A 27,733-nucleotide genomic window follows, 5' to 3' on the forward strand; every position below is an offset into this window, starting at 1 on the left:
TGGCCACACTTAATTTGTCCTCCTCCCACCATAGCTTAGCCATGGGTCAATATGGCCTGCAGACCAAATCAGCTTAGCTCCCCCCCCCGCCCCGCCCACCCGGCTTTAAAGTGTAGCAATAGATCCCTAACCCAACACCATTAACTACTGAAATTTATTAGCAGTGGGAAAGTAGGCAAGGAGTAATGGGGACAGGGACGGGGACTAAGAAGTTGTACAAAACTGAAACTGACCTGTATCATACCGTTGAATACTGGTATTGAAATAACATTGTGAAAAGTGTTTCAACAAGGCAATATACCAGTGAACAAAAGGTGGACACTTCAGCAAAGTAACCAAAGAACATAAAGAACTGGAAAGCACTTCTTTCTTTCCTCACATGCACGCGGTGCAAGCAAATGCGTGTCTACTCACAAGCAAGCCCTACTGAATTCAATGAGGCTTACTCCCAGGAAAGTAGAAGTAAGTTTAGTTGAGCTCAGTGGGGCTTATGTATGCACAGATTTCACTTAGACCTCTGAGTGAGTGGGGAAGCAGATGCAACTTGACTGGTAAATCACTTAAACTACTCTTATATTAGTTGAAAATATATTATCTGGAAGTTTATTTAATATTTTTATTAAATCTGCCACTATGCATTTTAAGGCCCTCAGCTGTGGCGGAGAAGTGCGACGTACCGCCCACCGCTGTGGGGAGGTACGGCGAGATCCTCTGCCGCCGTAGATATATAAAGCTATCATGAGCTTGTTTGGAGGTTCTAGCAGGGGAGCGCAGCTATCGTATACCCTTGACCGAAGAACGGTACACTCCTTCTATCTGGGATGGTCGTCCTCTTCCACCGAGCGCGCAGCTTCGGGAGGGACGCACATGGAGCGGTGAGGGAGGAAGGGGACACCCGCCTAGCCAGCCAGATCAGCCGAATCAACCCTGGCGATCAATGGGGTGACAGATGTCGCAGCCAGATCGCCCTCACATCCTATATAAATCCTATATAAAGCTATCATGATATTTACCTGGTGATATATTGTGATGCTGAAAATCGGATACCGCTCAGCCCTGCTAACCTGAGCAGCTAGGATGGGTGTGAAAGTAACTTAAATTAAGAAGGGGAGCATCTTAGATTCTCACAGACTTGTCATAGGTCATGCAGACATTTAGTCTCTTTTGTTATTTCTACAAAACTGTGGAAATGGCTTTTCATCTTGCTTACTCATTTCAGCAGGATGCACCATGTGGTCAGGAAACAGACACTTAGATGAAGTTTTCGCGTCTGTCTTTTTAGTAGTACTGGAGATGGATTACCTTGCCTTCTTCATTGTTGCTGCTCTGCAATCGTATCAAAGTAAGATAAGTTTCTTAAGTAGCATGCTGGGTGTAATCTCTGGATACCTTGCCTGCAGATCGTATGCGTGTTTTGTAGTTAAGTTCCATAGAAATAATTTCACCCTTTGGAGATCCTTGTTTAGCCTGAGCTTGGTCAACTTGTACTCGGTGTGGATGGTGGAGGGGGGCTGTTGGTTCTGGAAGCATTTAGCTTGATCATTAGATGCTGCATGTGTTACTGTGGTTCAGAGTTTAATGAAGATAACAGCATTTCCCCCCTCTTCTCTTTCTGTCTTGTTTCTGTCACAGTTGAAGGAGAACATGTGGATTCTACTGTGAAACTTGCCAGTGCCATGACTCTTGAATGTGTCTTTCCGAAGGCTGCATATATAGTCCAGATGTTTTGGCGGAAGGAGGAACGCAAAGAGAACATTGCAGTTTTCAAACTGCCTGACCAATTGCATATTTCCAGCAGATATAAGAACAGAGTCAGTGTTACTAACGATACCTTGAACATTAAGTCCTTGGTGTTCAATAGCACAACTGGGGAAGATACTGGCTTTTATCTATGCTCTTTTCATACCTTCCCGCTTGGGATTTGGAAAAAGAGAATACAGGTTGTCCAATCAGGTAAGGTAAAAGTTTTAAGTACTGCCTTATACATTAATGTAAATTGCGCTATACATTATAAATTCAATTTATTAACCTCTTATGATATAATAATAAATAATAAAATCAATGGTAAGTGCAAATCCTACATATCTGTCAGCAAGAAAACATCAGCTGCTGTGATTAAAAATAAAGTAGATATTTTCAGGGATGCAGCTGCAATGTGAGCAGAGGCGGATTGAGGGAAGCGTTACTGGTTTGGTCGCACTGGGTGTGGAGCCTCAGGGGTGCCTCAGAGGATGCCACAATGATGGGATGGAATGGAACTCAAGAGGCGGGGGTGGGGCGTGAATATTGCCATTGCACAGGGATTCGCTGAAACTGGAGTTGCCAAAGTCCGCCATTAATGTACCGTATTTTTCGCTCTATAACACGCACCTGACCATAACACGCACGTAATTTTTAGAGGAGGAAAACAAGAAAAAAATATTCTAAACGAAACAGTGGATGTATGATTTTTGTGGTTCATGCTGTGGCCACAGACACGTGATCTGACGGTGAGTTTGGGGTAGCCCAATGCAAAAATCCTGAGAATCCATGTGGATCCATGCTTTGTAACCATGTTTTTGCGCCATTGCGGCCCCATGAAACAGTGGGTGCGTGTGTGTTTTTTGGTGCTGGCTGCAGCCATGGACATGCTATGTGATCTGATGGTGAATTTGGGGTGACCCAGTGCAAAAATCCTGAGGATCCATGTGGATCCGTGCTTTGTAACCACGTTTTAAGTGGGGAGGGAAGGAAAAGCACTCAAGGGACAAGGAACACGCGTGGGGTGGGTGGAGAAGGAGCTTTTCGGCGAGCTAAGTGGGGAGGAGGGAGGGAAAGAGCACTGTTGCTTTAAAGGTATACATAAGGTATTTGCCCTGTGCCTGGGGTTTTTTTCCATTTAACAGTTTGCCGCCTCTTCCTTCCGCTCCTTGTTTTGAGGCAGAATAGATTTGAGCAAGTGAGGAGGACTTGGATTGCAGGGGATTCGCCATTAGCTGTGTAAAAGCGCTCCTGCTTGCAGCCTTCTACTTTGTTTGTACACGTGGCTACTGGTATCAGGTTCAGTTTGAGAGATAAGCAGCCACCAGCAGCAATAGAATGGAGCACAAAAAAGCGGTAAGGGCACTAGGACCCAGACAATGCTCAAATCTATCCTGCCTGAAAACAAGCTGCAGAAGTAAAAAAGCACACTCCAGCTCCCGTCCCCAGCGGATCAGCTGAGGGGGGGGGGGATTTGCATAGTTTTCCCCTCTCCCTCATCCCTTGCCTTCCCCAGCCTTTTTTTTTTACTTCCTGGTTTTCACTGCGTTCGTGGCTCAGAGCTCGAGGTTGGGTTTTTTTTTGCTGCTGGTTGCTTAATCTTTTCCCTTCCCAATCCAACCCCTCCTGTGCCCTGCCGTCCCTCTGCAGCCTCATTGCTCCGTTTAGAGCAAACGTTGCTCCGTTTAGAGAGAGACCTTTGCTAGCTGAGGCTGCAGCAGCTGTTGCTGACTACGCAACGCTTTTAAAAGGGCCTGCTGGCGTTTAACCGCCTGCCTCCTTCCGGCTCGCTATGGCTCCCGTCTGTCCCTCCTCCCGTGTAAGCGGCTGCTTCCCGCTTTGCTGCCCTGGCTCTCCTTCACTCCCTCCTCCCCGGCTCCTCCGTAGGTTGCTTTAAAGCAAGCAAAGCGAGAGCCGCGCAAAGCGGGACAGACGCTTTGCTTGACTGACGGCAGCCAGGGCTCCAGTCCAGTGCATTCGCTCCATAACACGCACAGGCATTTCCCCTTACTTTCTAGGAGCAAAAAAGTGCGTGTTATGGAGCGAAAATTACGGTAAGTCCTGCAACTCTTGTTCTTGTGACACCGCCCCCTCCCCACTTCTCTGGATACTGGACCAAAGTGGCTCGGAGGCAACCTCCATGTGGCAAAAGGACAAGTAACCATTAATGGAAGCAATATAAAGTGTTTGACCACCTAAAAAAGAATGAATGCATACCTCATAACTAATTTTGTTAAAATATCAGTATCTCCTCTATTCTCCAAATCTTCCTCCACCCCATGGAATTCTGAATTCATGTATGCAGGATTAGAAATGTTTTTGAAACCCTGTGGTGGGAGGGAACAGCTAGAAAAGAGATTTGGCAATGAGAATTGTCAAATGGCAAAAAGAGTTGAGGAAACCCCTTTTCTACCATCTAAATTCCCTCATTCTGACTTTTCTAAATAAAAAAAAAATATAACAACTATTGGTCTCCCATATCCCCTTTAAAAATGAACATTTAAATGACTGTGTTTGGCTTACAATGAGAGGAATAGGTCAGTCACCCACAAGCACCTTTGCTCTTTCAAGACAGACGTGAGACTTATCTCAATTTTGCTAGTCAGAGATTCAAGAAAACCGAGAACATATAGGTGTTTTGTGGGAAACTCTGACTAAATCTGTGACTTTTAGTGTACTAATTATCTTCCTCCCAAAGCTATTTTAGCTAAAGAAGAAAAATTGCACTAAGGGAATTGCTGCTTTTGTTGTGTGGCTGTCAGTGGTGAATTACACTAGCTATCCAATTATTCCACCTGCTGCTAGGAGTATTTAATTGTGGATGCTGCTGTGCGTATGTTACCAACTTGAAGCTAGCAGCCCTTGTTAAATGAACCTTTTATTCGGTGATTTCCTGTCTAGCTTGAAAGTTTTGTTGCCTCTCGTTCTGGACTTTGAATAAGTGAACTTGGACACTGAGTCCCCAGCTCAGATTGTTAATAAGTCCCAGTGAAAAGTTTTCAAAGTGAAGGTTCATATTGTGTCTGCATGTAGAATAAAAAGCAATTAGATGTCCAGTTTGTGAAATTCAGTGGGAATTTGACACTTGCCTCCCATAGCTGATGTCTTCTGATTGGCAGGCGCAATCCCTGTCATGTTGAGTTTAATGAGTTCTGTATTCTCTCTCTTTTCAACTGTAGCCAGAGTAACACAAGAAAGGCCTGCGGAAATGTCATGGCAGTTTTCATCCTCCACAGAGCACATCACACTCCTTTGCAACCAGAGATATTCACGTTGTGTATGAGTGTGCTGAGTTCTTGGTGTTCCAGAAGGTAGCACACAGTAGGTGAATATGAGTCAGTTACAGAGCCTATGGTTTTCACACAATGCCATAGCTTGTGCCTCTGGTTGAGAGATGATTGAAAAGACTCTTCAGTGATAGCACAAGGGTACCATAGAAACACAAGTTTGGAGTGACACAATACCAGAAACATGAGGTTTTCTCACCCTTTATTCTTTTTAAGGGTTGTTATATAACTAAAATGGTTGCCTGCATCAAAGAAGGCAGTAACTGGCCATTAATGAATCAATGAATGAATGATTATTACTAATACTTGTTAGTTTCTACATCAGGCATAGGCAAACTCGACCCTCCAGGTGTTTTGGGACTACAATTCCCATCATCCCTGACCACTGGTCGTGTTAGCTATGGATGATGGGAATTGTAGTCCCAAAACATCTGAAGGGCCGAGTTTGCCTATGCCTGTTCTACATTAACAAGCTGTGCTGTATAAGCCAGGTTTAAACACACACACACCTGAGGGAATGGGAGTGGATGGAAAAGGTAGAATAGAGAAACTAAAATTAAATTTCCCAGAAGTCCTCAGTCCTGTAGCCAAGTTGTTATAGGAAAAAGTTGTAATTCTTCCTTTGCTCTGTAGCCTCAAAGCTTGAGCCTTAAACCCTTGTGACTGTAAGTGATTGTGACTTGCTCAAGGCCAACTGTGATTTTTTTTGTCCTCTTCCCTCCCTGTCCGTCTTTTATTTTGTGTTTTCTAGATTGCAGATCTGCAGTCAGGGACTACCTTGTTTGGAATGATTGCATTTTTGTGAGGGGTTGTGTTTTTTTTGGAGGGGTGTGTGGGTGTGTGCGTGTAGGCTGTATGCCTGAGCTCCTTCTAATTCCTGGATTCAGCAATGGTTAAAATCTAATGGAAAATTCAATTGTTGGAATAGCCAGACAAGTTTGTTGACACGTTAATGGCTCCCTAATTATGGGTTGTTAGGGTAACAGAGGAAGTGTCTTTGTGCCAGAGGGCAAATGAGTAGCATCCCTCCCTCACCTGTTGGTGAGAAGGACAAGGGCCAGAGACATGCATGTATGAACTGAGCTAGACACAAGAGACAGGCAGAAGCCTGATAGGGAGAGACTGCTTGATTTCTGCTTGAATCCAAGGCTGTGGCTTTGGGAAAGGCAAGAGTTTCTTGGTGTGTTGATGCTCCTCCATCATAAGCTCGGGTTGTATACATGTGTAAATAAGCCATATATCACGAAGACACCACAGTCTCCAATGTTCCTCATTCCAAGGAAACCAAACCCTAGGTAAACCCCTGGGATCTCACACTGCTCAGAGATTAGAAGGTCTGGGTCTGGGATCTGGGAGCCTTTTTGGCCAAGGAATGTGGGAAACAAATGATCTAAATAAACAAAAATAAATAAGGCTGGCACTAGCTGAACAGAGTTATGAAACTTGGTTTCTCTCATCTAACATAAAAGCACTGCATCATGCTAAATACATCCTATGTGCTTTATACATTATGACAGATTCAATACTGAAGCCAAATAAGCCGTCACGTAAAATATGGCAATATGAAAATGGATTGTAAGTGCCAATGACAGCCAAATCTCTATTACCATATGGAAAATCAAAGGGGGGCCACATACAGTATCCAGATAATTTCTACTTTTTTCCATTTTATGAAGTTATAGCTTTATGTGCAGTATGTCAGCATTTCAAGTCGCTATAATTGCTACATTTTAAAAGGCATTTTAAAAAAGATAGAAAAATGAGGTAGTTATATGACAGAAGGAGAGAAAACGGAGAGCCGATCTGTTGCTTACGAAGCCATAAATCTGAAACTAGGGGAACCTGTGATAGGTAGCCATTAAAATGACACACATTCTTTCAGATGAGTGAGGAACAAGTGGCATGGAAATGCTTGCTATTGTAATGATCTGCTCATGAAGAAACTAAACCGGCGCTGTGGCAGAACAATGAAGAATAATAAAAAAAAGCACGTCACCTTTGTAATAGCTCTGTTACTGCATTTATCTTTAATAGCTGCAAAAGATCTCCCTAGCAGGATTCTTGCATGGAACAGGGTGGGCGGGGGTGGGGGTGGGGGGGCGAGGAATGAATGCTCTTGGAGATGCAAGAAGATTCTTCCCCCACCTTAGTCATTCCTAGCAGCTCCTTGCTTCTTAGAACATCTCTCTGTTAGGCTTCCTGGTGTTCTCTTCCTTCCTGCATTGCTAAAAGCAGGAACATCAGAATGTAATCTCCTTCCTGCAGCTGCACTGTTAGCCTTACATGCACACAAACACACACACACACCAAAGAGAGGGAGGGGGTAATGTCAGTAGCTAAAAGACAAGACATAGAAGGAGGACAAGTTTTATGGATGCAAGATTCTGTGAGATGATTCGGGATGATGGGCCGCCATTTCCAGGAATCTTAGTTCTGTGGGACAGGGAGTCCAGCTGTTGCATTCTGAACTTCTGACTTTGGGCTTCAGGACTGCACGGTCTAGCAACATACTAAAATCCACTAGGTGGATTATGCTATTAAGGACTTGAGCTATTTGACATGATTTAAGGATTGCAAATTCTATTTTTATGATGTTATCCGGTGACGACCTGTTCTTAACCTCAGAACTGTGAAGCATGACTGCATTGCATTTTCTGGAAAATAGTGTATACCCATTATTCAGGAATTCTCCCAGTATTAAGATTCTAACCAAAATGTTGAAAACAACAGCAGGCTTGGATATATTCAGCACAGAAATGAAAGAAAGGCACTATGACTGATACTGCATGTAAAAAAAATAATGAAGCAAACTTGAGAAATCTAAAATTCAATGTTAAAGGTCTCGATTGTTAACAGTTCATCTGGAGCATCTAATTAGACTTCCAGGTTTTATAGCCATTAGCACCTAAGCCAGGGAGGTGTGTGGCAGCATGCATGAAGAACTGCCTTGCCAGAAAGAGGCTGTTCATACCCTCTAAACACAGATAAAAATGATCCACAGTGAAGGAAGGGCTAGATAAATAAGAATTTCAAAACGGGGGGAGGGGGCAGACTTCTAGTAATCTCTGACAGTAACACAGCAGGGGAGATTCAGATCATCTTTCTTGGCTGAGGTGAGGAAAATAAGAGATTTATAATGAAATCCAATGCACATCTACCCTCAAAAGTGAGCTCTACAGACTTCAGTGGGACTTTCTTCCCAAGTAAGCATGCTGCCCAATCAATGAATTGTTTTGCTAAAACAAAATGAGAGGGCGGGGGGTGGTTGTTAAATTTATTATTTTTTTACAAAGTGTTTCTTTTTTCCTCAATTTCTTTTTTTAAGCAGGGGATTTTGAGCCTCGAAACTTGTCATATAATCATATGGTTGCTGAACCAGGAGCAAATGTCAACTTTACCTATGGGCCTGACCCTGAAACAACACTTTATCAAGTGAAATGGAAAAGGATCTATACAGACCATGTGGACTTCATAGTCCAATGTGATACATCTGGTACAGCAGTCTATGGTTCAGATTACAAAGACCGTGTAGTGATAGACTGTGCCGCCCGGGTGGATAGCACAATTGTACTTCGGAATGTCACAGCTTCTGACTCTGGGATGTACAGCTGTTCTTACATTGGGACGAATGGTGCAAATGCCACAGTCTGGACAAAACTGACCATTGATGGCAACAGTAAGTGAAGAGAATTTACAAAATCCTGCAGTTGTTTGTAGAATTATTGTTGTTTGTAGGCATTTGTATTAATTTAAACACATGTAAAATTAGAGGCTGAATAGTTGTTTTGAAAAGCATTTGCAAGGCAAAGGGAGAGAGAGAAAGAGCAAAAGAGAATGGACCTTAGTTGGGCTTGGCTTGGCTGGATAAAAAGTAGCAAGGAAAGAAAAGGATGGACAGGTGTTAAAGAGGAAAGATTGAAGGCGGGAAATGATAGACACAACCCGCCCCTCTATAACCACCCCCCAGCAATGGTGGTGAAGGAGAGAAGCAGCCAGCAGTCCAGATAAAATGAAGTGATGGAGGGAATCAATTGCCTTCCCCAAGATCTCCTGCTATAAGAGGGTGTTAGAGGATCCCGAAGCACTTATATAGCAATCTTCCTATAAAGAAAATCACCGTCATCATCATCTACTCCCATCCCACCCAACATACTGTTTTCAACAGTGGTTAGAGTTCCAGATCTCAAGGAGAACTTTCAAGCTTCTTTAACTGAGAATGCTTAGAAATCCCCTTCTGGCCTTTCTGCTCAGCTCTGGAAGATTGGTGTGGATCTCAGGTTCCCATTCAATGTCCAGGAACAACACCTGAACAGGGTGTTATCTGCAGACTTGGCTATTTCACTGCTCCAGGTAGTTTATTCCAGATGAATAGACAGGTTAGTCTGCTGTGATTAAATCAATAAAGAAAATTGTCTTAACCCTCAATACATTTGTCACAGTAATTTAGGGTGAAATTCCAGCTCCGCACACGAGGCAGGTAACAATTCTTGGGTAGCTGTGGATTTCAACATATTGCTTACCAACCCCTATTTGACTTACAGGGACATGCAGCTATTTTTTTCCACCAGTGTTGTTGCTGCCATACTTTGAATTTGTTCAGGAAAATGATTGATTTCAAACACCTGCTCTTCAACGTGGCCATTTCAATATGTTTGCATCCTCCATCTGGTTTGTGTCACGTGAAGCTGTGTGCTCTCCAGAGGCTGCCTGGCTTTCTGGTGCAAAACTGGATGCTCAGGCTTCAGTGACATTGGGAAGATGTTTGCAAGCTCATTGCATGGCATATTTTAATTGAAAAACAAGCAAGTTGGAGGAAACCACATGAAAGGTGCAACATCTGCTTAGGTGCAAAGTTCTTTTGCCCCATTTGAAAGTGTCTTCATAGTTTCTCACTGTCAGAGACCTCTTCCTGCACAGTGTGTGTGTGTGCGCTTAGCAAATGTTGTAAAACTCTTTGTGGCAAGGCACATGACAAGCGGTTCAAACCACTTGTTAGGTTTTAGTGCGTTGTAAACTGTCGAGCCTGTCAGTGTTTCTCCCATATAGCTGAAGTCAGGGCAGTGAAGGTTGAAAGCACTCACCCACAAAAATTTTGGACTCCTGTGAAGAAAAGTGTCAGTATAAAAGCACTTGCATTTTTTGCCAGTGCTTTAGGGAAATGAACAGACTCCAACACACACTTAATAGTATCTGATCAACCTACTCCCCTCCAAAGATAGGGCAGATCTAGAAGACAAGTGATGTCTCTGACTTGTACACCTTGTTCTTAAGAAATCATGGGTATTTATGCTAGACATGAAATATTGAAGAAGCGCAGAACAGCATAAACTGCTGCAAAGAAGCTAAGAGCTTCCAGGTTCTGGTATTTTTCTAAAAGCTAAATCTGTTGATATTCTTTTACTGAGATGCATAGACCCTGAATGAGTATGGTACAAAGGCAGTCCGTAGAAGTATGCAGACCGATGTCTTCAGCTATGTGAACAAAGTCAACCGGAATTGAACCCTTTTCAGACCACTGCAATCCCACAAATTGTACTGCTGTTTGGCAGGCACTGGTTCATCATGAGCATCTATTTTTGAGCACTTCATGGCTACAAGTTTGGCAGTCAGTGCTCACTCTGAACAAAACAGCAACTAATGTGAGCCTGATTTTCTAAAAAATTTAGAAACAGGTATTCTTACTGAAGCAAGTCCTACATCTGACGAGATAACACAATGAGTCAGGCTGAAGCTCTTGAAGATGAAACATCGGATTATTGATCTCTTCACTGTTTAGAGCTTCCTATGCTTCAGTTAAATTCCAGCAGGGTTTCCAGATTTCAGAATATCAGATTAGATTTTCCTCATGCAGCCAGAATTGGAAACCCTGAAGAAATGAGCACATGCACACATGGGCTTGCGTGTGTGCGCGCACACACACTTGTATATTTATTTTGCTCTTCATGATCACAAACTGACTAGAATTTCATTTGACTGTATATCACTCAGAAAATTGTCTTGTTTCTCTCCCTCTTGAGCAATAGTAATAACATTTACCATTTACCTTCCAAGTTTCTTTGGAGAGTCATTCTGATCAGCGTATCTTTGTTATTGCTGGAGCTGCTGCTGTCTTATCATTAATAATGATCCTCATCATTACTGCGCTTATTTGTCATCATAAAAAGTAAGCAAATTGTTCTGTACTCTGTCTAATATTTGTTCACTGACTTGATACCTACTTTAAACCTAATCCATATATATGCCCAGCTAAAATTAATGGTGATCTTCAAATTAGCAGTGATGAATTTGCGAACAAATGGACTCAAAAATTCATTTTACTTTTTATTATATATTTATATACCACTTATTTACCACTTATACCACTTTATATACCACCTTTTTTTCCCAATGAGCTAAGTGTACATGGTTCCCTCCTCATTTTATCCACATAACAACTCTGTGAGGTAGGTTAGGCCAGTGTTTCCCAACCTTTTTCTTGCCGTGGCCCCCTTCTGACCCTGTTTCCTTCCTGTGGCCCCCCATGGACGTAGCCGGGGGGGAGCAGCTGCCTCATATAAGTAAAAATAAATACAAATATGAGGTTCTGTCCCCCTCAACAAAAGTCTGCCCCCTAACAAAAATCCTGGCTACCTCCATGCCCCGCCCCCATCGTCCTGCTGGTAGAAAGGGAACTCTTTAAATGTTTTGTTTATAAATAGAACATGTTTTAGTGCTTTTTTATAATTTATGCAAAATACAATCACATAAAATAATAGGAACATAATAAAATATTGTTGAAGCAGAAGAAACAAAGACTAATGGAGCTGGAAGGGACCCCAAGGGTTATCTTTCTAGTGCAACCTCCTGCAATGTAGGAAACTCAGCTAAAGCATCCGTGACAGCTGGCCATCCAACCTCTGCTCAGAAACCTCCAAGGAAGGAGAGTCCAGAACCTCCCGAGGGAGATTCATCTTCCATGTACAGTGGCACTTGGGTTACAGACTTTTCAAGTTACAGACGCTTCAGGTTACAGACTCCGCTAACCCAGAAATAGTACCTCGGGTTAAGAACTTTGCTTCAGGATGAGAACAGATACTGCGCAGTGGCAACGGGAGGCCCCATTAGCTAAAGTGGTAACTCAGGTTAATAACACTTTCAGGTTAAGAACGGACCTCCAGAACGAATTAAATTCCTAACCTGTGGTACCAATGTATTATAAAAAGTAAACAACATTTATTTGATCCCAGTTATTTGACACAGAGGGGGAAACCTACAGATACTGTCCAAAAGGTGCGCAGGGGGTGGTGTATTTATGGGAGAATTTTAAAAAGCAATTGGTCCTCACTGACCTGGGCAAAAAGATATTGTTATCCGGAGGAGCCCTGTCTGCCTACATAAAACACTATAGCCCCCCACACCCTTGTCTGGGAGTAAGGCCCACTGAACTCAGTGAGTAGTCACTTAGGTATTTACAAGATGCAAGTCAGCAGCACCAGACGACTCTGCTCAGCTAGATGCTGGGGTGGATTTAACCCTGCATCTTGCAGAGCTAAGCCGATGCTGCCAACAGGCTCTTTGCCCCTCGGCAGCATCTGAAGGCCCTGATCTGCTAGGCGCTGTGGTAGATTGCATCCCGCACCTTGCAGTCAGGCCCAGGCTGCCACCGGGCCCAGCACTGCTGGCAACAACAAGCAGCTCCGGCTCTCCCAGCCCTACCCGTTGCCACCCCACCACCACACTTACCTGACCTAGGGGTCCTGGATCAAAGGCTCTACTGGTCAAAACAAGAGCCTCGGTGATTGCCCTTTTCCACTGGAAACAAACAAAGACTGCTCCAAGAAAACGCATGTGGCAAAGAGGAGCATTAGGTTCTGGTGGGCCACCCCCTTACCTCTTGTGATTGGCCAAGTGGATAATGAGCCAATCAGGATTTTTAAATTTTAAAAAAATGATTTCCCCCCTTCACTTCTCACTTCCCTCTGTGGCCCCCTAACCTTGTGCTGTGCTCCCCCATTTCTGTGATTTTCATCTGTGCCCCCCCTTGGAATATCCTGGCCCCCGGTTGGGAAACTGCGTTAGGCCAAGAGACCGTGACTGGCCCTAGGTCATTCAGAGAGCTCCGTGGCTAAGGGGGGATTTGAACCCTGGTCTCTAGGACTTCGGCTGACCCTTAACCACTTCGCCACACACAGTGGTACCTCGGGTTACATACGCTTAAAGTTCAGGTTACAGACTCTGCTAACCCAGAAATAGTACCTTGGGTTAAGAACTTTGCTTCAGGATGAGAACAGAAATCGTGCTCCGGCGGCATGGCGGCAGCAGGAGGCCCCATTAGCTAAAGTGGTGCTTCAGGTTAAGAACAGTTTCAGGTTAAGAATGGACCTCCGGAATGAATTGAGTACTTAACCCAAGGTACCACTGTATATGGGTGAATGCTCCTTTCTCATTAATTGGCTGATAACCGGCATGGAAGCATTTAGAAAGAGGGAGGCCATATCCTTCTGATTCCTGTTGAGGAAAAGTGCTTTCCCACTCCTCGATATGAGGCAGTTGCAAATGTAGAAGTGTGACTCAAGCTGGGCTGCAGCTAGTTCCTAGCAGGCATACAGAACATGACTGAACACTTTGATCATCTCATAGGGGAGTGAATGAATAGTTGGTCAGGCATTTAAACGCAAATTTTGCTCAGGGTTTCTACCTTCCAGAACCCACCTTAATATTTTGCACAGAACCTCAAAATTCCTATGTCCTGGTTGTGGGTCAGGTCTAACAACAGCGCTTTTTTTATGTGCCAGCAGAAAGAAGAAGAAGAAAAGGATGATGATGATGAAAGCCTTTCGTCTTGCTCACACACAAGCAAATGTAGGTGAAGCCTCCTTTCTTACAGAATATCCTTTTGAGGAGCATCTTCACCATATGCAATAAGTCTAATGGCTGTGCCTCTCAAGCTTTTTGAGTGAAGCAACTTGCCTATTAAAAGCATGGATCACTTTTTGGGGAGGGGAAACAGTATTTATGAATAGTTACGACATTTAGGATACTTTTGTATATCATAAAAACAAACTATGGGTTTTGGGCCAGTTGATTTGCTACGACGTAGTTTCAGCACTCTGAAAGAGGTATTGTTATTTTAAAAGCAGGGTTCTGAACTTTTAAAGATTTTTATGCTCTTCAGACTAACCAGAGATTTGTTATAACACTTAGCTCAGTTGGTAGAGCATGAGACTCTTGATCTCAGGGTTGTGGGTTCAAGATCCATGTGGGTGAAAGATTCCTGCACTACAGGAGGTTGGGTTAGATGATCCTCGTGGTCCCTTTCAAGTCTACAACTCTGTGATTCTGTTTTAAAATATGCTCACAAACCAGGTATTCCTCCTACCTAACCATAGAGGAGCATAGTGATAAGCCACAGGTTGTGGTTAAAAAGAAAATGCCATATGACTTGTTGGGTCCTTCCACCTCCAAAGCAAACTTTGGCTGAGCTCATCCTGATTCATTCTTAGAATGTGCTTAAACATGTGGCCTTCGGTGCTTGGCTAATGTGTATCCACACGACTCTATTTGTGGGTTTTGCTTTTTTTATTCATCCTTTTCATTTCCAGCAGAGGGAAAGGGGGATCAGTCAGTTACAACAGAGAACTCTTTTCCATTCTAGAGGCACTATTAAGCACTGCTGATCTTGTTGGCTATTTGCAGTATGGTAGCGCTGCAGAGAGCTTGCTGGGGAGACCATGCATTAAAAGGAAAAGGACTCAAAAATAACTTAAACAAGGTTTTAATAAGAAAAACAAAAACTCCTTTTACACTAAATACATTAACAACCAAACCAGACCCAACCACCAACCCATCCCCCAGGGTAATGGGAGAGCTAGGTGCTGCTCCTTATATACTACACCCAAATGCTGACACACCTTAATCAAATACAACTCAGCAGCACCTGCTATGTTTCACAGCTGTAAAGCTGGGTCTCGTTATCTTGCTCTGGCCCTTGCTCTGGCCCCTTAAAGACATACACATCGGGTGGAACAATGATGAACCTTTACATTTAAAGAAACCATTCAACAGATCTGTGTGCTGATACAGCACTGTTTCTTTCTAATGGCTGGTGGTGTAGGACAGAGGTCATATGAAGAGTGTATTAGGTATGGTCTGTGGAAGTATTGTTTAGGAGATGGTGTCCAACAGCTTCAGGGCCAAGTTGCCAAAGTTTCAATAGGAATTGCTTATCATGTTACATTTCAAAGGCATGGGCTGATATATGAATCCGCAAACATGTGCAAACAGCTTGCATGGATGAATGCACAAGCTGCATCCTAAGTGTTTTATACATTACCACTAACCATGTTAAAGGTAAGCCAAAACCATTTACAGTGCCTAGCTTTGTGTTATTTTTTGGGGTCACAAAAAGTTCCCATTGTTAGCAGTTATTTGACGTACAACATCTTCTTTGTTTATTTCTGATGCTGGCCTGGTACACTTTGTTCTCTTGCCAGCAAAGGCAAATGAGACTGCAAAGAGTGAAGGCAAATGGGGCGCAGCAGCCAAGAGAACAAGAGATTGACAAGAAGCATCAAAACAAGGTGATCCTTTGGTGAGATGGTCATTTTTCCAGTAATTTGTTCAACTATGTTAATTATAAAGAAAAGAAAAAGGGAGAGCATTTGATGCAGCCCTAATAGGAGGAGTAAGGCGCTGAGTTCTGTGAATGGTTTTGTGAAGTTTTTCAGCTTTTTTTGGCAAAAGAAACCTATTTGGCCTCTGTTCTCTGCTTTTTTTGTACACCGTAAACTGGATGGTGCATGGACGTTTCTGGCTTGGAGTAGGAGGTAGGACTGGGCCATGGGGTGTTATACCTCAAACACCCTTCCCAACTCAAGACTTGAAAAGCTAGGTCCAGAATACTCAGTGTATGGGCATTGCAGTCAGCGTCAAAAGCCATTACATGCCTCAAATTTGCCTCTGTCGTAAGCAACTCTGATAGGGTGGTAGTCCTCACTGTTCTTCACTGCTCTCTACTTTTCTCCTCTCTAGCCTTCAAACAAGTATGGAAGACCTGGTTGTCAGAGTGCAGTAAATACTAGCAGAGGACAAATGACAGAAGATCCAGTCTATGCCAACTGCACAAATTGCTCGCACAGACATATGTGAACATGGCCTCTTGTCTACTATGTGAATGACCTAGAGCCAAGGCTCCAACAATTTTTACATTGGGAATGTGACTGGAGAGAGAAAAAAACCATTCCACTACCATTTCACTCATCCATGACTGAAGAAGTCCCACACACATACAATTGAACTGTGTGAAGACTGTAGGTATATACGAAGAGATAATTTACATAGGGGTCAAGAGATTAATAGTTGTGCAAGGAAGACAAATCGGCTGTGATGCGACTTGGAATGTCAGCAGAGCTGCTTTGTGCTGATACAAATTTGAATATAAGTGGACTATTGAAATAAGAGACTGAAAATAGGCTTTAAGTTGTCTTGCAGCCAAGCACTGAGTAGGTCAGATGCCACTTTCCATAACAAAGCTGCTGCTGGCTCCTGGTGAGGTATGTTTCCTCTGGACACAATTCAGTATGGACACAAACACACACCATTCCTTCTGCCCAGAACAGGTAGCCTGAACAGAAGTTCCTGCCCATTGCCGTAATATGATTACTCAAGCTTGCCGAGAAAGCAAATGAACAGATGCCAAGTCTTTCCTTTTCTACTGTACCAGTGAAAACAAAAACGCATGGACTCTTCCTGTCAAGCTCTAGAAAACAATTAGAATAAATTATTGTAAGGTTGAGTTATAGAATCATAGAGTTGGAAGAGACCCCAAGGGTCATCTAGTTCAACCCTCTGCAATGCAACTAAAGCATCCATACAGGTGGCCATCCAGCCTCTGCTTAAAAACCTCTGGGGAAGAAGAGTCGATAGCCTTCCGATGGAGACCGTTCCATTGTTGAACAGCTCTTACTGTCAGAAAGTTCTTCCTGATGTTTAGTCGGAATTTCTTTTCTTGGAACTTGCAGCCATTGGTTCGAGTCCTATGCTCCAGAGTAGGAGAATCAGGCTTGTTCCATGTGACAGCCCTTGAGATATTTGAAGATGGCCATCATATCTCCTCTCAGTCTCTTCTTTTCCAGGTTAAATATACTCAACTCCTTCAACTGTTCCTCATAAGCCTTGGTTTCTAGACCTTTGATCATCTTGGTCACCCTTCTCTGCACACGCTCCAGTTTGTCAGTATGAAAACTAGAAATGAAAACTCTAATTGAGAGCAAGAACTTTCCATGAATAAGCATGGGGAGGAATGAAAAGAAAGCACTGCTCAAAACACACTTCCTTCAGGCATCCAGAAGGCATAAGGCAGGGAAGAGGAACCTGTTGTTCTCCATATGTTGTTGGACTGTACCCAATTATTGCCATTTTCTTCAGTCACCTCTCTGCATTCTGAGATTTCAGCAGCATTGCCCGTATGCTTTCAAATGTTATCTTCAAAGCCAAAAGAAATAGCAACATTAAGAAAAAGGAAAGCTGTAGGAATCCAAATGTTGTGTCCAGGTTTACAATGTTTCATCTCTTTCAGAAAGGTAAACTCAGATGCTGTTGAACTTCAAAATTCACACCACTTAAAATATAATATGGTGACATATATGGGCTACATAGTTCCTATTGACATGACTTTAACAGTGCCCACAGACCAGAAACTATAAAGGAGTTAGCCCAATCTCAGTGCTATTAGTTATAAGCAGTGGAAATTTAAGGGGCTGTGAAAGATGATCTAGGGCCAGATAAGTAGCAAATACTACCACTATTAGAATCAACTCAGGCATTGCATTCACATGGGAACAAATCCTGTGCTATATCTGCTAAGATCATTAAGTGATCTTTGCTCTAATGCTTAGGAGTTCTCAAGTTCTTCCTGAAACAGAGATGATTATCTTATTTCTTGAACAATAAGCAGATAGTTTACCGATTAGTGTTACTACCTTGTTTCTTTTTAAAGAGGTATTTTCCTCTAGACTTGTATCACTAAGCATCAGCTCCATTTAATCTATAGGTAATAACAAAGAGAGAGAGAGAGAGAGAGAGAGAGAGAGAGAGAGAGGAGCTGCTTGTAGCTAAAAGTGTAATTTAAATAGCTATCTCTACAAGGCAGTAATTTTTGGACCAATGAGATGGAGATCAGGAACGTTTTTCCAGCATTACATGGACAGTCTAGGACATTGTGCAGCTTTATTTATTTTACAGCAAAATCAAATGGAATTACAACAGTTAGTTTGCTTCACCCAGACTTGAAGAGTTTGACTGACTGCCATGATTAGAAACCATCTTTTGGCATCTGTGACCTCCTTATCCAAGTCACATATGTTACAATGGATGTTGTTGTTTTTTAGCAAAGAACTCAGGAAATGGAAATGTATTGGAAGTGTGTGCCACAAAACTGTATTATGTCAATGATGTTCTGTTTGGTCTGACATATCAACTGCATCATCAAATTTACAAAGAATAAGAGTAAAGAAATTTGCAATATTTACCAACGATCAGGAGTTCCACTTGCTAAGTAAATGTCAATGGAGAATGGGCATGCAGCAGCACTTTAGGCAGAGTGTAGAGACTGCCATGTCTACTACGACATGCTGTGGCACCCATCATTCTCGCTCATGGAGATTGTTAATCACATGGAGGGAAAGGAAGGCTGTGGTGGAGGTTGAAAGGGAGTAGCTGGGGGAATTACCGAGGCAAAAGTGGCTACAGCTATTGCTTAGACCAGTGGTTTTCTACCAATGTGCTGTTGGCCTGAATAATGGTCAAGGGTGCCACAGGCAGCACTGGCCCCTGGCCCTCTTTCCTTCCCTGCCTCCTCTGATGCCCTCTTGTGTCTCTGCCTCCCAAAGGCTTGCGCAGTTGTTTGTTGCAGCAGCCCCGGCGCCTGCTGCCACCACTGCTGCCTCCCAAGGTGAGTAAGTGCTGACCTCATGTTCACCTTTGGCCAGTCTCCGTCGGGCTGCTAAGTCTGGTGGAATCCTCTACCCAGGCCCCCAAGGGGCAGCATGAGAAGCCAGCTCTCTTTGGGGTGGGGTGGGCAGCTCAGAGACCAAGGGCAGCTGTGGCAGCTGCCCAGAGGACTCCCATGGAGAGGGGAGGGGGGAGGGAACACTTCACAAGGGTGTGAGGAACTGCCAGCTCTGCAGACAAGGGGTGACATAACTGGGCTTCTGAGGCTCGAAGCTCGTTTCCCCACCAAGGAGCTACAGAAAGAATGCAGTTGGTTAAGTTGAGCTGTGGGCTTAGAAAGTTTGGATACATCTGGCTTAGGCATTTGTACATATGTGGCCGTATTTTGTGGACTGGGGAGCATGTAAGAGTGGCTTGACTGGGATCTACAGACTTGCACAGGACACTGGAGGAAGGTTACCAGTTTCTGGTGATGGCCCAGAAATGCACCTCCTTTTGAAATGCACCCCCCTCCCCGTCTGTGAATTATGTTGGTACAGCAGTCAGTACACACAGCTGTTTTGTTCCCATATGTAAGGGTATGGCTGTGCTTAGTAATTTGACTTCTACCCAGCTGGAACTTGAAATGCCTCATACTAATTTATTTAAGACTTGAGTTTATAGCTCTTTCATGTAACACAATCAGTGTTTCTGGGTTTTTTTTTGTAGTAGAATAACTTTATACTGGAAGAAAGCGAGCATGTTGTCTAAACAGAGAATGAAAAGGATTACTGTTGTCTTGTACTTTTTTTTAATTAGTTTGCTTTTTATCTAGTAAGCATTCTTTATTTTTTTGTTCATGTCTCAGATGCTTCCCCAGTCTGTTCTGCCGCAAACTTTTCACATTCAAAGCAGGGGGAGGGGGTAGAGGGGAAATTATACAGCACATCTTAGTATTTGTTTAATCTGGTTTAATTCAAATTTCATAGATGCTTTGGTTCACAGGGAAAACTGGATCATCACATCACACAGAGCAGTGTATTTAATTCTTTCCATTAAATAGAACAGGAAACAACAGTAAATGTACCATTCAGTCAAAAGAGAGCGTCAGTGAACAGTAGCTGAAGGCTGTTTTTAAACCATTGAAAACCACGGCTGCCCTGTACACACTTAAATTACGTTTTGTCCACCACACAACTGGGGATATCAACAGCATCTCATAGAAAAATGTATCACCATGTTTTCAAATTGTTTACACATGATGTTCTTAGAGAACTTTGTCTGCAGAGTGAGATTCTCTTTAAATAGAAGAAGAGGGGGAACTGTTCTAGCCTCACCAAGGCAGTGAAACTGATTCAAAAGCAAACATACAAGGGAAAGTGGAATTAAGGAGGCGACCACATGGATCTTGCAATTCTTTAGAAGAATGAGGTGAAAAACAGGTAGGCTTTGCTTAAGACTTTCCACTATTTGGCACAGTGAAGAAACAGCAAAGATTAGGCAGGGTAAAGAGGTAAGAACAACTTTCATGTCACCCCTACCAGCTGTCCATAGCACAAACACACATTTTATCTGGACTAGATAAATGAGAAAAACTACTGTTCCCAGCTTTGTACTTGTGATTGTTAATAGATGTGAGATTTATCCCAAATATATCTCATATCAATGCAATGAAAATTTAGGACATCCATCATGAACAATTGCGTGATTAGTGTGATTGTACACATTACTCTCAGCTTTTTGTTTGTAACTCTGTTATTGGTAAGTTTTTTATTGGTCTTGGTTGAAATCAAGGTAAAGTCAAGTTCAATGGATGATCCCAGCAATGCATAACTTACTGACCATAACTGTGGTCACTCAAATCTTTTGGAAATGTTTCATATGTAGAATAGTATTCCAGCTGAAAAAAATATAGTAGTGTGACCATTCAACCATGTCTGTCTGTTTCTGCTTGGGCACTTGGCTTGGCAACCTACTTGACCTGCAAGAGTAATTTCTAGTCTTGGACAAATGGCTAATTTCAGGGTTGCATTAGACATGCAAGGCTGTGCATTAAATGTACCACATTAAAACTTCAAAATTTATGCTAACGATACTTCTGGTATATGCTGTTTTTATTTTACTCATGTGCCATACTTATATCCTGGTTTCTTATATCCTTTTTGTTTTCAGTGCAGATATTCATTTTAAAGGACAGGTTTCAAAAGAACCTTACGTTCTTTAAGGTGCAACTCACATAAGAAAACCAAAAGGGTTTCAGTAGCCAATAGGATTGGTGCACAGTTGTCTTTGTGAAATGCCATTTTTACAGGCTATGAATAAGAAAAAGTTATTTCTCCAAGGGCCATTTTATATGTACATATATCAACATAAACACAGCTTTGCTTTATTGGCATCAGAATTTTTATGCTTCTACTTGGTTGGTTGCTTTGTTCCTTCCTTCTTGAACTATAGATGAAGTTGACTGTTCTTGAACTGGAGCTCCTTTTACAATTTACAAATTACAAAAGTGTGAGAAGTTGGTAGACTGAAGCAGGCTTAAATTACACAGACTTAAGAAAATGTGGATATATGTACATATATGGAATGGTGTATGGAGGCAAACCCCATGGAATTTAATGTTATTCACTTCTGACCAATCCTGACTAGCATTGGTTGTTAGCTTTTGTGAGTAAGATGTACATTGGTAAATACATATCATGGATAGTTGTTCTCTTTCAACTGACCCTTATTGGTTGAGAACAGTAGAAACAATGATAAGTTGGAGCACGAAGTTGTTACAGCAAGTGCCACATTTTTAACCAGTGCTTTTCTTTTAGAAAAGGAGGTACTGGTACTGCGTACCCATGAGTACCCCCAGAAAAAAAAGCTCTGTGTTGGAGCATGATACATATGGGCATTCCTATTAGCAGAACATATAATAAAACTGTGGGGCAGGGAGGGTGAAAGAAGTGGTTTCCATTTAAAAAAATATATCAAAGAATGCTAATCTACTTAAATTGTAATAAGAATACAGTCCAAGCCAAATGGATGTACAACATGCATCAGTGTTGTATAATAACTGACTTGGAGAAAATATGGGAAGTTTTTCAGCTGCATTAGTGAAATCTAGCTTTGTATCACTAATGTTATGCAAGGCCTATACAGGACTGGTTCTTGTATACAAAATATTTTTGACCAGGGAAGGATTTCTCACATGCTACATACAACTCCTTATTTTAAAATGACAAATGTCAATAACCACGGCTTCAAAAGAAGACAGGGGTCAACAGCCAGAAACAGAAATTCTGCATTGTGGTGGTAGGTAGCTCAACACTTCTCCACAGAGAAAGCTGGTCTCTCTGGGTAGTAGAAACACGGTGAGTGAGATAAAAGAAGAGTAAGTGACAGAGACAGGGGGCGTGATTAAGTCCATCAGATCACACACTGGTTTCATTCAGCAGCTGTTCACTGAGGTGTAAAAGTCTGCAATCTATTACGACTGCAGGAATGGCTTGGGGGAAGTAATATCTCCCACCCTAATGTATCAATAAATGTTTAATCAAAGCAGACATTTCTTTCACACCATTTTAAAGAAATCTTTTCTTTCTGTCTTCAAATTGCAATAGATAAAACTTGATCTTACAGAGGTAGTGGGGAGAGGGAGAAGATTCTGACTGTTTTAACACATCCAGTGCTGGCCTCATAAAACAACGAAAGGCAGGAAACTCTACTGCTAAACAAGGCTGTCAGTTCTACAATGGAACAAAACACCCAGTCTGCTCCAGTGAATTTTCTTCCCTAAAATTTCAAGTGTTATGAGAATTGTTTTCTACACATTCATTACAATGAGCTTTATGAAGATTGAAGCACATGACCGGGTGGGGGGGACCTTTTGTGTATTTAGGCTTATGCCTTTCACTGTGTCTGTCCCTTTATTGATTTCTAACATCTCATTTTATTTGTTGTGGACTTATTAAAAACAGAACTCTTAAATGAGGGAGGAACACCTATCTGGTGCCCTTCTAGAATATGTACTCGTGAGTCATTATGAGTAGTACAGGCCTCCTTGACAGTAGTATTTTCTAATTATTACATCCTGAACCCTAATTTGAAATAGAGGGGGCACATACTTCATATGTGCTCAGAGATCCTGTCTTTAACTTACAATTTTCAAAGTGTGATCCAAAGGTGTTGACACAGTTTCACAGCTGAGACTTTTGTGAAATTACACTTTAGTTATAAGGGCATTCAGTTGTCCATTTTCCCAATGATGCAGGTTGAAGACTTTTTTTTTTTTTTTGCAGTACCTTGCAGTGGAAATTCACATGGAACTGAATTATTGGAAGGGCTGAAGCAGAACCCCTCCCAGCCTGAAGGCTCATGGTGCAGTTTAGAAACTGCAACTCTGGTCAAGTTATTTGGAGCATGTGCCTCCATTTTTGTTCATACTACACTAGCTTGTTTCTTAATGGCTTACTACATTTAAAGCCTAAAATGTTTGCGTCTGGGTTATTGAAAGGTCTGTCCTTTCTAGAATGCTTCTGATTATAGAAACTGCTGGTTTTGGCCATTAGAGCTTTTCATAGTTCAGGGTCAGGGTGTATGAAGGACAGCTTGCCTTCATGCATACCCACGCAGCAGGCACAGCCCAATAAATTTGGCTGCTTGTGGTGAAGGAGAATAGGGCACCGCTTCCCTATCCCATGTTAAAAAGCCAGCTGGACTGGGAGTTGAATTTCACTTCAACACTGGCAATAGGGCAGCATATTCCATCATACCTGCAGCAGGCTAGTTTAGGGCCCCCAGGACATGCTATATGATATATACAGCCATGTCCTACAACAGAGGGGACTGTCCAGGGAGCTCAGAAGGAACTACCAGGTAGGCTATTGCTCCTGATCCCGTTACATCTGCCACCTGAGGCATTCACCTTACTCTGCCTAATGGCAGGGCCAGCCTGAATATTAAGGTATGTGGCAGAGAAATCCCAGGGTTCTCTTGCTATCTGATGGGAGGGTGGGTTTCCTTCGTGCTGGCACCTTTCATTTGGAATGCTTCTTCCAAAGATGTTTGCCTGACGCCTGCGCAGATGCCATTTTGGTGAAGGTATTTTTTCATTTCCACAGACTTAGTTATTATTTTATGCCACTTCCTTTCATCTTTGGTTATATATTTTAACAATGCATTTTAATTTTTGAACTTTGCTTGATGTTTTTAACTTTACATGCTGCCCTGTGAAGATGTTGTTCTTTTTATTGTCTTACAGTCATAACTGCATAATTTTGGAAGGAGGTGGGGGAATGCTAGGCCAAAAGCAGCTTTTTATTTTTAGAAAATGATACTATGATAGAGGTATAAGAATGGCACCAGTAGTGGCCAGCAGTCAATCAATTATTTAATTTCTTAAGTTACAGTAGATCTCTGTTATTTGAAGACCTAGCTGAATAAATTGTGTTGTCCTGGAATGCGATAAGCATTAGCATTACTTCAGAACATACAGTTTCCTAGTGATTGTTGAAATCCTGTTGTCTCACATTTATTCTACTCATAGGTGCTGCCATTTATTTTTTGATCTTTAGAAAAAGACTGAAAGTTTTGGGCACAGTGAGCTGTTGTGATTTCAGGAAGACTAAAAAACACACAGTTCAGTTCATTTTCATGTGGCTGTCCACTGTAGGAGACTGTAAAAAAATCAACGTTGCAATGAGACAAATGGCTGTGAAATTTAATCATGACTAGCCTATGGTTGTATAGCAGAGTTAGACACCAGACAAGGAATCTAGAACAAAATTAATGTTGACGAAGAGAACAAATCCATATTAACCAAGAAGACTTGAATAATAAGAACAGAACTTGAAATTGTAGTTATTTCTTCCAGCCCAAGCATCTTGCCCTATAAAACTATATGGAAATTGGGCTGCTGCCTAGCAATGTAATATCAATTTTCTCACTTGCACAGTATACAGAATTAAAAGTATACTGACTATAAATTCAGACTTCACTATTTAAATATTATCTACAATGGGAAGACTTTGACAATGCTTTGTGACAGTCTTCCCTTGATATCTCCCCAATGGGAAGTTTTGGATTATTAGGTTCAGAGTACACAACAGCAGAATCTGGGCATAAAAATTCAGTGTGGGAAATATTCTAGGCATATGACCTCTTAACACACAACACAATCTATTTTCTGAAAGGCTACTAAGCACCGCCATCCCATCCCATTGACAGTATCTATCTCTATATCTGTCTTGTGTATTAACTGTAGTGATGAGAACCTGATTAAGAGTCACTGGTGCCTCCTCAGAAATTCCACTTTGGGCTACCGTCCTAAATCCCATGCATAAATCCCATTGAAGTAAATGGGAATAAACTGTGCATAATTGGTAATAGGACTGCGTACTTCCTTCTAAAGTATATTTCAAATTTTGTATGCCTGGTACCATTTCTGCAAGAATGACTCAGTTGGTAGACTGATGCCTAGGATATAAAGATGGCTACTGTCATGGATGAGCAAGCTTGAAGCTTAATTGATCGGCAAGAGCCTCACATTGAAGACGTAATGTTTTGCTCCCCGCTCCCCCAAACAGGCAGCGTCTGTGGTTGTGCAGAAACTTCAGCTGCACACCATCAGTACTGCAAAGGAAATTCTTCTTTCTTCTTTTTCACATTTTTCTTTTAAAAAAAACAAAACATATGGACAAAACCAAATACAAAAGTTAAATAAATAAAACACTTAGACTCTGCCTCAGGGAAGCAGTGATCCAAGATTTCACCTTCACTGTTGCAGCCTGGAGACATGTGTCCTCAGTTTTCACTACGGCTTGTCTTCTGTGGACACCGAGGAAATGGCAAGCGGCTTCCAGGGCCTACAGGCAGGTTTCACACTAGACTGTCTCTCTGGTTAGACACAGGGTGTGTGTCATTGGATGAGGCCTGAGCTGTAGCTGAATCCATAGCTGCTAGACAGTGACATGCGTGGCCCGTGCTCCTCATCCTGCTCTGAGGTGTAGCTGGGAAATGTCTGTGCACGAGTCACTTTTGTTGAGCCGAGGCTGTGACCTGGAAGGAAAGGAGTGGGGAGGGGAAGGAGACAAATCTCATGAATATAGTTATATTTTAACAATTGCAAATTGCACATATTCTTGATGTTAACAAGATACACTGATATTCCAGAAATGGTTTATCACTCATTTAAAAGACTATGGTAAGATATGTGTAAAGGGAGAGCTGATGTCAACAATAATTCTACAACCTATCTTGGGCTTCAAATACGTGTAAATAATATGGTGCTCCTGCAGCTTATATCCCCCCTCATAGACTTCTGGACACTGTAGTTTGTTAAGGATTGCTGGGAATTATAACTCTGTGCAGTACCCAGAATACTTTGGGGGGCATGTGCTCTAAATGTGCTTGAAAAGTATAGTTTGTACCTTTTTTGTTGGACCTGTTTCTGTAATGTTACAGACCGCGATAGATTTGGAAAAGGGTGTATTCTTGCTCCACCTGTCACCATGTATTTTTAAACACAACATTGGAAGCATGCCAAATGAATGGGGAAACGAAGGTAAATCTCACATAGATTTCTCCAGTTTGCTCTAAACTCGTCGGTAGGTACATGCCAGCCCTTTACATTTGTCTCAGAACAAATTACAGTCACAGAATCTTTTGCAGTTTCCCCTCTAGTCTGGAGCAAAGACATCTATAGCATGAAGCTTGGGTGATTAAGATGACAGGGCATTCTAATGCAATATTAGTGTTCAGCTTCCCCTGCATTCAGATCACAGAATTATTAAAGGTTGGATTAGTATGGCTCAGGCTTCCTCAACCTTGGCCCTCCAGATGTTTTTGGCCTACAACTCCCATGATCCCTAGCTAGCATCTTGATCCAATCTGCTGGGGAAATGCAGTATAGAAAAGGTGATCTCATATTTTTGAGTTGTGTCCGACTCTTCGTGACCCCATGGACCAGAGCACGCCAGGCACTTCTGTCTTCCACTGCCTCCCGCAGTTTGGTCAAACTCATGCTGGTAGGTCATATCATAATCTCATATAATTAGTGCTTAAATCCACTGAAATTGGCAAGCCAATCAAATCCACAGAAGAAGACCAATCAATGATAGTTATGAGCAGAAAAAGTACAACAGAAAATGGTGGTATCAGGGAGTTAAACCAGAGACAGTACAGTGACTGCAATAATCAGACAGCGTTATAATATTACACATCAAATGAGAATACACATATGTCTTAACAGTTTACTACCTGGGTGAATTAACCTTTGCTTTTGAAACCTTCAATGAAATATCATGGCTTAGATGTCTTTTGGCTTCAGGAAGCCTTTGTGTTAAAATGTAAACCAGCAGATGATTAATGAATGGGAAGTCATCAATCTATGCAGTTTGCTGGGATACTAGAGGCTGATTATAAGTTGCTTCTAATAGGTATTACTCTCCCACCAGATTCCACTTGCTGTGCTTATAATACACCAGAGGTTGCATCAGAATACACTGTGAACTTGATGATGCCTCCTTTAGAAAGATGCCACCTGGCCTAAACTTTTGTGCTTGTTACTGCAGAAATGCCAGTGTCGTCCTGAAGATGTAAATCTTGTCCCCATCATGCTGACTTTTTAAATGTTCCGCAGTGGACTCTTGATGCAGACGTTTTATTTGCACTGATAAAGTTCATAAGGAAACAATCAACTTTTTATTCCTCTCCCTCCAAAAACAAAAATGCACATTCAAGATATCGCAGGCTGGTTCAGTTCGTCACAAAACATTTTTACAATGCCTAGCCATAATTTTTAAGTGGGAAAT

General features: G+C 42.2%; 2 protein-coding genes across 10 annotated transcripts in view; one reads left to right on the plus strand and one right to left on the minus strand.

Annotated features, from left to right (window-relative positions):
• Positions 1–1,066: 1,066 nt before the first annotated feature.
• On the plus strand, positions 1,067–21,030 carry CD226 (CD226 molecule). Of its 9 annotated transcripts, none has more exons than XM_083622651.1 (7): positions 1,067–1,342; positions 1,633–1,953; positions 8,356–8,703; positions 11,079–11,190; positions 13,805–13,868; positions 15,500–15,597; positions 16,038–21,030. In XM_083622651.1, exons 1-7 carry the CDS (start codon positions 1,231–1,233, stop codon positions 16,078–16,080), a joined length of 1,098 nt encoding a protein of 365 aa, XP_083478777.1. In that variant the 5' UTR covers positions 1,067–1,230; the 3' UTR covers positions 16,081–21,030. The 9 variants fall into 9 exon arrangements, with proteins under 9 accessions (XP_083478777.1, XP_083478776.1, XP_083478774.1 ...); XM_083622650.1 differs by having other exon boundaries at positions 1,068–1,342; positions 8,353–8,703; positions 13,802–13,868; XM_083622648.1 differs by having other exon boundaries at positions 1,068–1,342; positions 13,802–13,868; positions 15,500–15,586.
• DOK6 (docking protein 6) overlaps positions 19,892–27,733 on the minus strand; it is a 183,983-nt gene continuing 176,141 nt past the window's right edge. The window contains exon 8 of the mRNA XM_083622655.1: positions 19,892–25,979. Coding sequence (XP_083478781.1) covers positions 25,840–25,979 — 140 coding nt within the window. The 3' untranslated portion in view covers positions 19,892–25,839. The remainder of the gene's footprint in view (positions 25,980–27,733) is intronic.

Source organism: Podarcis filfolensis, assembly GCF_964270895.1.
Source record: "Podarcis filfolensis genome assembly, chromosome: 7".
Taxonomy (NCBI): domain Eukaryota; kingdom Metazoa; phylum Chordata; class Lepidosauria; order Squamata; family Lacertidae; genus Podarcis; species Podarcis filfolensis.

Excerpts from the sequence above, each read along its gene's own strand:
- CD226 (XM_083622646.1), top strand. The coding sequence starts at position 1,231 with ATGTGGTCAGGAAACAGACACTTAGATGAAGTTTTCGCGTCTGTCTTT. Across the intron at positions 1,954-8,352 it reads AATACAGGTTGTCCAATCAG|CAGGGGATTTTGAGCCTCGA; the intron begins GTAAGGTAAAAG and ends TCTTTTTTTAAG. Across the intron at positions 13,869-15,499 it reads TTGCTCACACACAAGCAAAT|CAAAGGCAAATGAGACTGCA; the intron begins GTAGGTGAAGCC and ends TTCTCTTGCCAG.